At 42.6% G+C, this 15,337-nt stretch overlaps 1 protein-coding gene across 1 annotated transcript in view; it reads left to right on the forward strand.

Annotated features, from left to right (window-relative positions):
* gpc5a (glypican 5a) overlaps positions 1 to 15,337 on the forward strand; it is a gene marked incomplete at its 5' end in the record, with an annotated part of 131,149 nt that overhangs the window by 92,678 nt on the left and 23,134 nt on the right. Inside the window, one exon of the mRNA XM_080834992.1 lies at positions 232 to 394. Within this exon, the coding sequence (XP_080691118.1) occupies positions 232 to 394 (163 nt within the window). The remainder of the gene's footprint in view (positions 1 to 231; positions 395 to 15,337) is intronic.

Here is a 15,337-nt window from a genome sequence, read left to right on the forward strand (position 1 = left end):
CAGTACCAACACTTCACCTTCTTATTGCCAGTGGTTGCATTTAAAGTTAGTATTTGATGTATGTTTGACTTTTGATATTTAAGGTTTAAAAATGTATTTGCATAAGTGTATAAAGAATTATTGTATCTACTGTGAATATGATGTGTATGTAGCCATTCAGCATTCCTCATGGTGAGTGGTTGAGCCATTGATCATTCCTCATGGTGATTGGTTGCTTCCATCCTTCTGCAGCTCCTACAAGGGAAGTCAATCCCAAAGTTCGGGACTCTGGACGAGATCGAGACAGGAAGTGGAGACCGAGAGGGCCGATACAGCGGTGACTGCGACGATGAGGATGGGTGCTGGGGCTCTGGGAATGGAGACATCAAGAGGACAGTCCAGAGGGTCTCTAAATGTGAGTGCTCTCATTATGTCTGCTTGATCACACACAAGGCTTTTAGGCTGGGGATAAATGGTTTCCATTGTCGACAGTTTGGGAGAAAATGTGTTATGTACTGGCCAATATGGAGATAATCTTGTCCTTAAAGGCACCCAGTGCAACTTTATGTAAACATTCAATGAAAAATAAACATTCAATTTCTACTATTTTTTAGACGTAGTTAGTTTCAATAACGCCATACCATTACATATCGACATTCAAGGAGCAAAGATGAGACGTCGTTGTGTGGTGAGAACTGATAGAAAATCGTAAACAACAACAATCGCCGGTGGGGAGAAGCCATTTTTCCATTGACTGGAAGCCTGCTTTATTTATTGCAGGTTAAAAAAAATAAAGAAAATGGCGGCGATTGTTGTTGTTATCGATTTTCTATCAGTTCTCACCACACAACGACGTCTCATCTTTGCTGCTTGAATGTCGGTATGTAATGGTATGGAGTAATTGAAACTTACTACGTGTAAAAAAGACTAGAAATTGAATGTTTATTTTCAAGCCTCGAAAGTTGCACTGGGTGCCTTTAATGGTGGGAAATTATTGCCGGCAAAAATACTGTTCTGTTTCACACTAAAGTCGTTTTAAAATGGTAAACAATGCAGCATGCCACACGTACTGTACTAAGCCCCTCTCCCGAGTGGAAATGGTAACTTAAAGAAAATGTTACGATAGGTGGGTCTTTGAGACACCCAATATTCTGGACCGCTCCAGGGGGACGGTTCTAGTAGAGCTTCAGAGATCCTGCTACAGAACAAGGGGATTCACACAGATCCAGACAGCCTCGCTCACAGCAGTAGGTAGAATGGTGGGTAATCACTTGAAAGGAGGCTGTCCTGTTCCCTCTGAAGTGGTTTTCCATTTGTCCATCAGTGACAACTAGAGATTCAAGTTTTTTTTAGATTCAGCAGAAATTTGATTCGTCTATTGCATTGTTTTGGTTATGTCCTTTGGAATAATCAAACTGCTGTGGAAAAAGCTATTGAGCATCTTTTGTTTTTAGTATAAATGCATGTGTCATCTTTTTTTATAGAATGGTTACCAGGCAAATGTCCAGGCAGTTCTTTGCTGAAAAAGGTATAAAAACTTCTAGTCTAGAATGTCAAACAGTCTTCAGCTGTAGTGCACTGTATACAGGGCAACTTCCATGATGATCTTACTTAATTAACCAAACCACTTTACCCCAATATATGCAACGATACAATATTATATGACTGTCACATTAAAACATGTTCCTGCTCAATCACAAACTGGGCGTTTTGGTTAGGGGGTGAAGGATTGAGGGTGTGTTGTGCCAACTCAGACTTATGGATCCTACTGCCCACCCTCTCCTCTGCGTCAGTGGATCCCTTCTTCCCCCTCGTCGCCCATGCCGGTGTCTGATTAATTGCCCTCCCGGCCATCAAGGGTCATTAAGAAGCCCCTGTCATCTCACAATAACGTCCCCCCTCCGGCCTGTCCCTCAATCTGACACCAGTCCCACGCAACTGTGACTAAAAGTCGGTGTGTGTGTGTGCGTGTGTGTGTGACACACGCACACACGTCATGCCATATTTCAGCGGACACTCTGGGACTCCCTCATCCATCACCAACCCAGCCAAGCTGCTCTCAGGCCTCAAACACGGCATCCAGCAGGGCTAGGCCTCCCCTCTCCTCCTCCTCCTCCTCCTCCTCCTCCTCCTCCTCCTCCTCCTCCTCCTCTCCTCCTCCTCTCACCTCCTCTCCCCTGCGATCATCTGCCATTAAAGCCTTGCCTTTCACTCAGCAGGCTTCTACTCTGCAGCTCTCTTGCAGCCTACAGCCCTCTGAGCCCAGCTCACCTCACCTCAACACAGTCTTTTGAGGACAGAAAGTGGTGTGTACTTCCCCTGTACAGTGCTCAAACGGATTGGGACATGGCTTTGTAATATTAGATCAGATTAATGTCATTACCATTTCGGCGGTGGGGGTGGGGGGGCGGGGGGAGAGAAGTGCACCCGTTGAAGCCGTCCCAAATGTGTATAATGCATATTGAAATGTTTTGATATTACCAGTGCATTTTCACTTTGGGGGTTTTGACTGTTTTCTCCCAGTGGAAATAAGGATATTTATGGTTGGTCGAATGTAGAGAAGGAAGGAAAGAAAATAATAATTCCTGGTAAGATCGCTTTATGTAAGTGCTCCGGGCACGAGGGCATCTGAGCAAAGGGAGTGCTTACAGTTCCCACACTGACGTCACTTTGTTTTTTTCCCCCGCTAAGTTAACTTTAAATGAGATTTCAAGATTAGGGAAAGTTGCAAATCAACAGACTGACTTCTCCCTGAATCAAATGAAAAAAAAAATTGCTCACTTGCAGCAGAGTTTGTTAAGCTGTTTTGTGTTTTAATCACTAAGGGAAATTATGATGGACAGAAAGAACAGTCTGAAATCCCTTAATCTACTCCGCTATCCTTCAATTCCCAGAGGCTTGACAAAGCATGGAACTCACAGTGATATTTCAGGATTATTTTTCTTTTTTATTTACGCACTATGCTCCATCTTTCTATTTTAATACATGATTCAAAGTGTGCTGAGGAGATATTAAAAAAAAACACTTCATGTCATTTAATGTCAGACTATTGAATGACTATTATGTTTCCCAAAGCACGTTCATCACATCAGTCCACCGGAACAGGAAGGATGTTATTGCTAGTTTGCATATACAAATGTTGTGAGGACAACATGTTGATGCCAGTGGTAAGCAAATATTTGTCCTTGTGTATTGTGCTGAGACGGTCGGTTTTGTTAGGCTGTTTGACAAACCGTCAATCTAGTTTTGAACAATCATCACACATAGAACCCCCCCACCCCCGGACACCAGCCCCAACAACCCAACATGGGCATCAGCAGCACTGCCCGTCTCGCACATGCCAAGGATGACATCCAAATGTCAACAGCAAGCTGTCACTCTCGGGGGCAAAAGTGTCATCCGTCGTCACCAGCTGCTCCCTAGTCTGATAACTCCTTTAAGGCAAGATATCTGTCTGCATGAAACCCCCACAGCCCAAGATGCACAGCGCATTACCATCATATCACATTGTCTAGGACCAGAAACAAAAACAACAACAAAATGATTGTGTACAAAACTGAAAAGCAGGTGGCAGGTGTATGTCTTCTGTTTGAAATGCATGCAATGAAAAAATCCCAACGCATTGAAAGTATGCAGTGTTGGCCAAGTCTCTGCTAGCCTCTCTGAGAAATGCCACCTGGCCCTGGCGTTGCTGGCCAGTAATGGCAGCTACTGTTTATGCTGCGCGCATGGAAAACCAAAGGGCGTCAGGGAGGCGTTCCGGCGGCAGCGCCAGGAAACAAAGGCTCGGCATCAATTTCCTGCAAGGAGACACAAAGAGCGAACGAGGGAGAGTGAGAGAGGAAGTGCATAAGGGCCCTTTTGGTGTGCCTGTTATTAATTAATAGCCTGTCTCCAGAGGAGATTACATGATATGATTCCCTGGGTCTTCATCACGGTTCTGGCAGCTAATGAAGGCTGAAGGTGAGCCTTTTCGACGTGCTGAGATCTAATGATCCAAGGTATTGTTATAGATACCCGTAATGGAGCCAGTGGGGGTATCAAGATGCTGGGAGCTGATTATATATGCAAAAATTCAATGTATCAGGCCTCTGTAAAACATAAAAATGCACACCTCTGTGAGCTATTAAAGATCAGCTTGCCCAGGATTGTTACTGCACTGCTAAAAAAGATGTTTTTGCTCTGGAAATGACCACATGAAAGTAACTTATCTTGGTGCCCCATTGATCCCATGAAACCTATCTGGTTTTATAGATGATGCTCTGGCTGTTGTGTGGACTGGGTGTCTTTAAGGGCACCATGGTTACTGCTGGTCAGTGTTGAAATTAGAGCTACAAAATGTAAATGTTTGCATAAAGCAAGCACAGGCTGGTTACTGTGCAGCTCATTAAGGGGAAAGTGCCCAGACACCTTTACTATTCTAGGCATTAAGCTGATGTCCTTTTGAGTAGCCCACCAAGACGTTTGAGGCTGAGAAAGTAAGGGAGCCTCCATGCAAATACACGCCACTCCTTCTCTCTTTACCTATCTCTCTCTTACTCTCTCTCTCTATCTCTCTTACTCTCTCTCTATCTCTATCTCTCTCACTTTTTCTTTTTCTCGCACACACACACACACACACACACACACACACACACACACACACACACACACGCATACACGCTACACAACTGGAATTAACTGATAGTCACAGCTGTTTGGTGAGAGCACTCATTTTTTTTGTAAAATGACTTGTTTTTCTGGGCAATGTTGGTAATAAAACAACAGACAAAGAGAATAGCCACTGTGCATGTTTAGGGTACGGCACCAGCTGTGTGGAAATTAGGTGGCGTGTCAAACAATGATGGAAATGAACGATAATCATCGGCATCAGAGACCGGACCTGAGTAACTCAGTCGGATCAGGAGACGAGGGACCAGTCAGTCTCATTGGACCGGAGAATCACTTCTAAATGCAAACGCCAAGCCAAATGAGCGCCGCTGAATGAGAGTTGGATGAGCCTGCGCCGCATTTATGCATCATTGACGAGCTGTTTGCTGCCTTTTTAATGGCCGCTGTAATATCTGTTCCGCGATTATCAGGGGCCATCGCTGTCATCATTACACTTTGTTATCACCCATAACGTCACCTCCTTTAAAGTCGCTCTCCCCTCTCTGAACCTCTGCCAGCAAGGCAAAGATGGCGATCGGGGGGTGGGGGCAATTACAGAGCATTAATTGTAATTCCAAAGTTAATGCTGGGCTTGTTTGAAAATAAAGCCATGAGCGGTTTGCCTCGCTGTTGAAAACCTCGAAGGGGAGGTGGCAGAGGTCTCACCCTATTAGCGTGTTTTAGACCGTGTCACTTGTCCTCCTCAGGGCAATGTCACGTGTGGCAGCTGTTCTCCACCCAATTAAAACCCTCCGCTTTTGGAACATCGGTGCTAAGAGACCCCTGTCGAGTCTAATGTGGTGTACTGAGCGCTGCCCCCGAAGCACATCCACTGTATTTATGTTTTTTTAATACCTCACAGGAAGTCATGACCTCTCCAAACGGTGCCTCGAGTCCAGTGGGAAGTCATTTCAATTTAGCACCACCTGAGTGTGTCAGCTCATTCAGTCAGCTGTTTAACAGTGATGTTCAAGTATACTCAGGAGATTCTATATTTTATTTTATTCCTGCCTTGAATGTGCCTTTGCCTCATTGTGTAGTAGGTATTATAGTCGTCGAAAGGCTTGTTTCTGCTAGTTATGACCCCCTATAGGTAGAGATCAGGGTCCCTTGCTCAATACCTCCTCAGCGCCTAAGGATTTTCTTAATGCTTTGCGGATTCACCTATGTTCTGTCATTTTTCACTTGTTTGAACACGACTCAGAATCTGCTATACAGACCCCAAAGAAGCCCCATACAATTTGGATTTGATATGTTCTGTTTTATGGTCCTTTTTCAAAGATATCAGGAGAACAAGCAAACTCACTTACTCAGACATCTGGCAAGACACACTTGGCAAATGATCACTATTTCTATGACAGGATCAAACATGTTCTATTTCCTGTTCTCATCTGGTATCAACTTAATTAAGAGTAGCAACCCAAGTCTTTTGCATATGGATTTTGAAATGTTCAGGAGATAAATTGTCCGTAAATAGCGTATGGTTTATTTAAAAAAATGATTCAAAAGTCAAGGTAAAGTTCCCAATTACAGAAAGCTATTTGTGAGTCTGTTGCCCCAAGAGAGGGATAAACAGCATGATTTATTCATGGAGGAGCAACATGGGGCCATCCAAAGTTTGGATTTCTTCTGCTTTTTGACATATTACTTTAGAAAAAATTGCTCCAGCCAAGAAAATAGTAAATAAAAGAATAGCTTCTCTTTATTTCATCTCTCCATCCAATATTTTCATATTTGTATTTCTAATAATGAATCAAATGTTTAAAATGAGCAGTCATTATTAATCATGGGAAATGCGCTATTCCCTCGAACATTCACATCCTGTTAGTCGACCTGTGTCTGCTTAACTGACTGACCTTATCACATTGACACGGATTGGATAGAATGATACGTAAATGTCAAATTCTTTTCAACATAATCATACATTAATGCTCTCTGACTTAATTTGTGGTCAGAGCAAAACAATGACATGCTCCAATGTATGTTCTCGTATGTTGAAGTACGCTAAAATGTCCACTTCAACTGCCACGTGTCATGGGTAAATAGTGGCAAACAAAATGCTCAAATATGCTTTGAAAAACTGGTTGCTATGAACTCCATGTTTCAGTGTTTAAATGTTTAAGATGGGATATTTACATCCGGTGAGGAGGTTATGTTTTCACCCATGTCCGTTTGGTTGTTTGGTTTGTTTGTTTTTTAGCAGGATTACGCAAAAACTACGGCATTTGCCCTTGGCAGAGGCATGCACAATATATAGTCAATCTGAAAATCCCATTCGTTATTAATATTCCCCAATATCAACATTTGTTGTCGTTCAGTTTATGTCCTTCAGCAGATGTATATTAAATAAAATAAATAATAAATATATTTCAAGAAGGTTTAATTTTGATCCTTTGAAACAAGATGCTACCCCTAATTGTGAAATCACCCATGTGGTTCATGTTGCCTGGGAGATGTTGCCTTGACTATTCCACATAGTACCAGGGGGAAATAATGTTCTCGAATGTAATCATTGTCTTGTCATGGTTACTGCAGGAACTGTAACTGATGTTTTTATCTTTCTGATTATGGTGCAGAGTTGCCATAGAGATGATATGGTCTGATCATAGACCACACTACAGGCACACCCTTGATTCGGGCCTCTTAATGTAAAAAAATAAAAGATATGCATTTGAGTGTGAAATCAAACTAATGAACTGTTACTGATATGAAGCAAGAAAAATGAGAAGTGGTCTGGGTTACTGTCTTCAGTCACCTTTCTATCAGGAAGACGCTGCATTCGAAGACTAAGCTGCGCGTAGAGTTACAGTCTGTAAGTCTCTAGCTTTTTCTTTTTTCTTCTTCTTCCATCCGATAATGGCATTTCAAAATCCCTCTCCACTGTGCAATGAATACAGTGTGTGCCTGAGTGCTTAGCTCTGGATTTCCCAGCACAACAGCAGTTTGAAGTAGCTTGTAATTCCTATCGGTGTCCAAAAGTTAATAAAATGTTCTGGTTGTCACCAAAAAGAAACGCTGAAATTGTTGAAATGTTTTGTCTAGTTTTCTGTGCAGCAAAGCAAAAAAAAAAGGTTTTGAACACCCAGGGGCGCTGCCAGGAATTTTGGGCCCTATGAAAGATTCTAGGGGAGAGGCCTGTTTGGCAATTTTTTGGGGTGCCCATTTGAAATAAATCTTCATTATCAATGATAAATATATTGTATAATGGGCTGAAATGGAAGGCACCCAATGCATTCACTTTAATTATGTCAAATTAAGATTCACTAGCATTAATAACTGATTATAAAAACCAACATTCTATAGGTAGGGACTGATATAATTGTTTCGAAATACTAGAGAGATATATTAATGCAAAGAATAGAGAGATGTCGGTAGTTATTTCTTGTATTTCGAATTTGCTCGTTCACACTAACAAAATAGCTAGCTAGCTTGCTAGCTTAGTGTTAACATAACCCACTACATTACAATATTCCCTTTCATTAACCTCAAGTAAACCTACATTTGAGCAGGTAACAATCGTTAACAACTACAGATAACAGATACAGCCACATTCTGTAACTACCTGTACTTACAATTTCACTCCTTGCACCGTTTACTTTGAGCTAAACTCCATGGCTATAATCCTGGCTGTCTTGAAGAGACGTTAGGCAGAAACAAATACATTGTAAGGGCTCAGATACACATACGCGTTTTTGTAAAAACGCGACGCTAGGAAATACATTGAGTCCTATGGTACGGCGCGCTTTCACGCAAAGCGCCCCGTACCATAGGAATCAATGCATTTCCTAGCGTCGCGTTTTTACAAAAACGCGTATGTGTATCTGAGCCCTAACGCTGGTTGCACAGGTTATGCAGACGCAGACCACTTTGATTGACTGACACACGCACACATTGTTCAAATCATACGCTGGACACTTTATTAGTATTTCTACATGGGTTTAGATATTGATCAGGCTATAATAAGACCACATCGGCTATGTAATCGCTGACAACCGGGACGATTTCATAGTGGTTGGTGTATACCAGGACATATTAGCGTCCCAACAGGTTTTTGCCGGGACGCGGGACACGCAACTCAAAATCGGGAGGGTCCCGGTAAAACCGGGACGTCTGGTCACCCTAGGTTAAGACCTGACCTCAGCCAGCCCAGCCGCTCTGTACACCTGCTGCCTGCCAGTGCCAGCATCTCGCATTTCGGATGCTGTTCGATTCAACGCATCGCGCATTGCGGCCGAACCATTTCGCAAGCGCTCAGGGGGAAGGGCAAATGACAATATGTTAAATAACTAACGAAAACGTTATGGAAATCGACAGTTGTGAGTTTAATACGTTAATTTCCAATTACCATTACTTTGTAATGAGACATTTTTTTAAAAAAGGCAAGAATATTAATATTATATTATTAATTGCCATCCGCGGGCCGTGGGCCGTGCTGCGGTGGGCTGAGCCGTTAGAATCAGTACCACCTTTCCCCGCCAGTCAGCGCCCCTGTGAACACCCGTTGACAGATTCAGATGTGTTTTTTTTTAGTCTTTTCTTGAAAACACAGAGGAGTGCTTGAATTGTAATCAAGCCTCCCTGAGGTTCTCTCTTGATACTAATTGCTTGATTACTGACTTTCATGCAAGTTTCTCCAAAACATAAAAACCATTAAGAGATGATGAATTTCCTTTGACACCCCTCTGAACATACACCGTTATCCGGCTCTGTCAAAGAAATGTCCTCCCACACCTTGCCCATCATCTGTGCACCATGCAGAGAGTATCTGCTTCCATTTTGAAGGGCATTTCATTTTTGTAACAACAATTCCTCAGAACTCACAATTTCACTGAAGTGTGCAAGAGTAGAGTGTGTAAAAATGTCAAACGTTAGTATCATAGCACACAGTACAAGCGTCGCAAGACTCCGACCCCAGACCCCCCCCACCCCCACCCAACACACCTCCTACCCCAAACAACTAGGTACCACATGCAGGAGAGGCAGGAGGATCATTAAAAGGGATGAATCGAAATGGGAGGCAGTACGTCTGTGTATTATCGTCAGCATGTTGAACAATACCACACGTGTTGCTCTACTAATGTGACCCTCCCACCACCCCATTCCCATAACTGACTTAATGAGTTGCAGCTTGCATACAGCAGGACGCCTCATTGCGGCGGCGGACCATGTAAAGGGCAAGCACACATCACGCGCCCATCATTCTGCACGGCACTCCTGTAATCGGCTCGATGACATCCGTACCACAGATCGTTGCCAGAGCCAGGTGGCGGCGCGAGCCAGAAGCTAAAGCTGAATTACTGCAGAGCGGCTGCTTTATTTGTTATCCGAGTTAGTTATTCAGTGGCATTATAATTTGTTCCACCTCTGCGTTAAATAGCTTCAGAGCCTTAAATGAAGGCTTGTAAATGAATACATCCTTGAAGAGTGGTCAGCCTTTATATGTATGTATAACTGTCAGGACTTTCAGGCCAGCAGTTAATATTTTGCCCTTATCTGTGTTTGTCCTTGAATGTGCATCGGTACTGAACTGAAGGACTGAAATCTTTTCTCTCTCTCTTTCTCTTACCCTCTCCCTCACTCTCTCCACCTCCCTCTACTTATCTTCCTTTCTATCTATCTACCCTCTCTTTCCCTCTGTTTCTGTTTCTCTTTGTCTTCTGTCTCTGCATTCAGAGTCCACACTCTGTCTCACTGGGCATAACACACTCCACTCCACAGCAGTGCAAAAAGCGTTTGGCTCACTAACAGCGAGCAACAGCATCCTAAGACAAGGCAAAGGAAAGCCAAATCACCCTGGGGAGCTAGGGACCCCAGTCACCTTCAGCACAAATAAACAGATTCATAATAATTTAGCAGGGCTAAACAAATTGCCACTGCTGTTGTCGGTTTTATTACCATTATGTTTTCTTTCTTCTTTTTTTTCTTTTCTTTTTTGGTCATGGCCTGTGGTTTGTCACAAAACAAGCTTAGTAAATAGCTTTTAGTGTTTTGGTGATGGATTTTGGTGTTCGTATTCCAGTTATTCAACCGTGGTCAAAACCGATATGCAGTTTCTTTCTCATCCGACGGGGTGAAAAATCACTCGATCATTACAGTGGGATCCTCTCCCTCTTATATATAACAGACTGTGCCTGAACTCGGCTGAAGCGCAGGGATAAGGCGGGCTTTAGCGAGAGGCTTACATAACCAACGCATTTTGTCTACCATCCGCCATGCTCCGTGGATACTGGCGTACCCATAAGCCTCCACTGCTCATTGCTGTCTTTTTTGTATTCATGCCCCAATATTCATAAATATCATCATACCGCCTCACCCTTTGTGGCATTTGTATTTGTGAAGGGTTTAGCGTGCTAATTGGTTTTAAGTCACAGTCATTGTTTGTCACGGCCTAATCCCTACAGGGTGGAACACTCTCTGACTAGTGTGGCTGGAATGTTGATTTGCTTCTGTTTTAGTTATCAGTGTCTCGGTGGCATGCTCTTCCATCTACCCCCATAATCTCTTTAAGACTTTCAATCACTAACACTCATGCAACAGCAGGAATATTATGATGTTCTCCAAAGAACCCAGTGCATGTTTTTATTTGTAAGTACATGCAAATCTGTAAGATCTGAAAACAGTGTTTACTGGACTCATTCCATTACATATATTTTACTCAAGTATTGCTCTAAATATTGCATGCAGTACATAAGCAATGAGCTTATACTGACTCATTGTAATATCCATCCCCAGGAACACATGCTGTAAAACTAAAACTATGCCACTACTTCTAAAGAATCTTTTTTTTTCCCCATGCTATTTCAACTTTAGAGCTCAAACTCAATACCAATGTGTCAATAAGTGACAAAGCTCTAAGGCACCCAAATATTGAGAGAGGCCATCTGTTTGCAGTCCTGGAGCCAAGGTTTGGGAGTGGGGCTTTTGTCAGCTTACCCCTACTTGACCCTGTACAGTGGCCCGGTCAGGGGGATCTTCTCTCAGACCAGTGTGAGAAAACCATGGCTGAGTTAGACACACAAGTCCCTGTCAGCCTTTGCCAGAGCAGAACTGTTAGGTTCTTTAATTTGTTCTAGTCCAAACATTTATTTTGTTTCTCCCTTTTTGCAAAATTTCTCCTCAAGTGAGTTCAGTTAAGATCTAAATTGGAATTGGAATGGTTGTAGAAAAAAATAACAATTGTGTTACCTTGGAAACTTACAAGTGTGTTCCAAAAATGGCTCCCTGTGTTGTGTACTGGACACTTGTGTTGTGACCATTTGGAGTGGGTGTCTGAATACAAAGTGAATATTGGGGGTGTATCAGCCTGTTATTACATGCAAAATGTACGCTTCGTGCTGTATTAAGGATACAACACAAATAGTAACCAAGTAGGGCATGTCGTTTTCATAGTCTTTTGAAAGAAGTTACGTTTATGTGATGATTTCACAGAAATTATATGCTCAAGATGAGTGCTCCGTGTTTTAGACAGTTTCTTTAGTTGTTGTGTTTTTTGTAAATGGTTAAGATGTTTGGCAGCAACAGCAGGCCTTTGACAAAGTGTTGTATTGTTAAGAGCTGGAATTCAGACAAAAGGTGTTTGTAACTCTTAATTCACACTTCCATTCTCTCTTTCTCTCTCACTCACTCACACACACACACACACACACGGGCTCTCGCTGACTGAGTTGTTGACTACATGTAAACAAATCAAAGGCTCTGATCATATAAGAAATTATGCAATGGGAGAGAAGGTAGAGATAAGATTTAAATGATACGAATTTCATTATCAGTTCTGCTTATCAGCCGATTCCGGTATTGATTCCTGATCAATTTGATCAGTCTGATCACAGTGGAGAATGTCTGCCTAGTAACATTTGAAACATGTTTAAATCATTAACAATGATCCTTTCTTATAAGGATATAACTTGGAAAACAAATATACAACCGACGGATAAAATTCAGGTGTTTGCCGTGTAACATTTGAATAAATTACAACACTTCTTTTCAAAAAGGGGAATAATCTGGAACTGAATATAAAACTGCCACATAAAATCAGCAATTTTTTCTTCAAAGAAATTAACATGTCTGCTTTCTCTGGGGAAGATCTCTCAGGGCTATTGGTGCCTCCAGCTGTGGAGAACCCTCTCCCAGATGGAGTGGAAGACGCCTGTACACACAAATAGGTTTGGGCAAGGTCTGCCGGAGAGCGCAGTGTGTCTCTCTTCGGTCCGCTGGGTCAGCTGATACAGGGATAAGAGTACAGATTGACCAATTGATAGTTTTCAGTGACGTCACTACAATTGTTACCTGACGGGCAAAAGGAACAGCGAAACAGCGAGAAACAGTGGAAAAGTTCGAGCAGTGCCTACTCAACTACGATTGCCATCAACCACAGACTATACCAGACAGAAATATTCAGAGGGGAAAACAAATTAGGAACTTGTCATACATTTACTGCAGCTGTCCTGACATTTTTATTTCGTTAACCTCCCCGAAGTCCCTGTCTGAGCTCCAGTGTGGAGATATTTACATCTAACTAATTGGAAATCCGTCCACAGACACATCTCAAAAACTGAAAGCCTACAAAAGCACAGATAGTTATTTAATTTTCAGAAGTGGTTGGGTTCACAACGATGTCGTCCGGAAGGTGAAAACTAAAAACCATCTTCATTAGTGCAAAGATGAGTGCCATCTAATAACTAGGTAGCTACCAGCTAGCGAGGTACCTGCTGTAAGCTAGCAGCCGTTAGCCTACCCAACGATGTTCTTTATTTTTTGACACAATTCCCTGGTTTAAACGGTCCCTGGTGTAAGTAGGCTACGAAAACCTTGTCTGGCGAATGACAACTTAAATGATCTTCCCATATATTTTCTACTGACATTGTAGTATTACTAGTTGAATGACAAAATACACTAGCCTAGCCTACTTGCCTAACCTAATCCACTTTGAATCGTTTTGATGCGTTGTTTCTTGTCTTTATTACTTGATTTATTCCCATTTTAGGTAGTTATTCAGGGTGACTGCTTTTATTTCCAGCTCCAAAAGTAAGGCTACTTTACTGTGTGTCCGAGAAAAGTTGACGCAGAAGGCGTCTACAATCAGCTGGCAGCACAGCGAAATAAATATTTTTTTGATCAGCTGGCAGGAGCGGTAGCGGGTTTTAAATGCGATAAAAACTAAATCTGGGCTTGTCTCCTCGCCGATTTAAACAGCCAACCGAGCAACAACTGTCTGGTATTTTACTAACTTATATTAAAAGAGCTTGAAAGGTGGGTGGTTCCTGTATTAACCTCCCGTGTTAGGGTTCGTCCACACTAGCCCGGGTAAATACAAATACGCGTATTCGCAATGAAAACGATCTCCGTCCATACTAGCGTTTTCCAAAATGTTTGCCGTCCACACTAGTACGGGTGTACACGGGTACATGACAATCGTTGTCATGGTTGCGCGACTTGCTGCTCTAGTCCTCCGAATATAATGTAGGACTATTTACTGATCACGGGTAGGAGCATTACCTACATACAACTCGAGCTATACTACCAAGTGCTTCACTCTACATTGTGCTTAGTGTTAACATACATGAATGACTACCAAACGCAATGGGTATGCCCTCAATTGTATAAAATGGGAACGTGGATGTTTAGCATTGTGGATGTTGGGCAATTGACAGCCAATGATATGGGTCAATATTGACATGTGACCCATCCAAATATAACCGTGTGTGTGTTTCCGTTGGATAAAGTTCGTTGGATGAAGTTCACGCAACTGTGTCTTCAAGCAGTATATTCCTCCGTTTACTTTTTCATTCTGTAGGGTATACCAGTAACTGGGTATGCACGAGTCTCCGTGCAATTCAAATCTGACAGAACTGCCCGAAATGTTTGATATACCCAGACTGAGATAGCTAGGCAATACCAAAAGTTAAATCCACTTGGCCGTGAGCTAGAAAGGATGGTTAGCAGGAGCAACAGAAAAACTATGGACAGATCAAGCAGCAGCCGCTGGTCTCAGCTACTTAACTTGTGGCAATTGATTTTGAAAGGACTGGCCGAATGGTTTAGTGATGAGACTATGTATTTGGCGGCATTTAAAACAAAGCTCCGGAGCTACGATAAAATGTGTTCAACAGCCACCAATGTCATGAGTGTAGAAATCGTGTGCTTCAAGAGTGAACTGTCCACTACGACCTAAGGACATGGAGGAATCGTGCCATATCTTTCAGGTGCTTGTTGATCTTCGAATTCACCGGGCCATTTCACGACTATCAATGAAGCTGTATTTATAGTCACAAACAGCTTGGACGTTTAGCAAGTATTTGTTCTTTATGTTGATGAAGTCTGAAATATTTGAACACGGTTGTTTTATGTCTATGTGTGTGCCATCGACAGCGCCTATGCACTGATGTAGGCTATAGGCTACCATAGTTTTGGGAGAAATGACTGGTAAGGTCTGCTACTGCAGGCGAGTGAGTGGCAGGGTGCTGTACCAAGGTGATTGGTGATAGCTGTACATACCTACCTGACAATGTTTGATACCGTTCGACGGGCCAAGCTAAATAAGTTAGCGGTTTTGCACAGCCTGCTTCTGTCGCTGAGGTAGTACAACGTACCGGTCACCTTTTTAAACACCTGCACTGGCTCTCTCATTCCATTAGCCTGGCCTTTAATATGAGGGCGTAAGATTGCCCTCAATCTGTAAAGGTTCCCTCTCGACAACCTGAAACTCTCC

This window comes from Sprattus sprattus (assembly GCF_963457725.1).
Source record: "Sprattus sprattus genome assembly, chromosome: 3".
In the NCBI taxonomy this organism is placed as follows: Eukaryota; Metazoa; Chordata; class Actinopteri; order Clupeiformes; family Clupeidae; genus Sprattus; species Sprattus sprattus.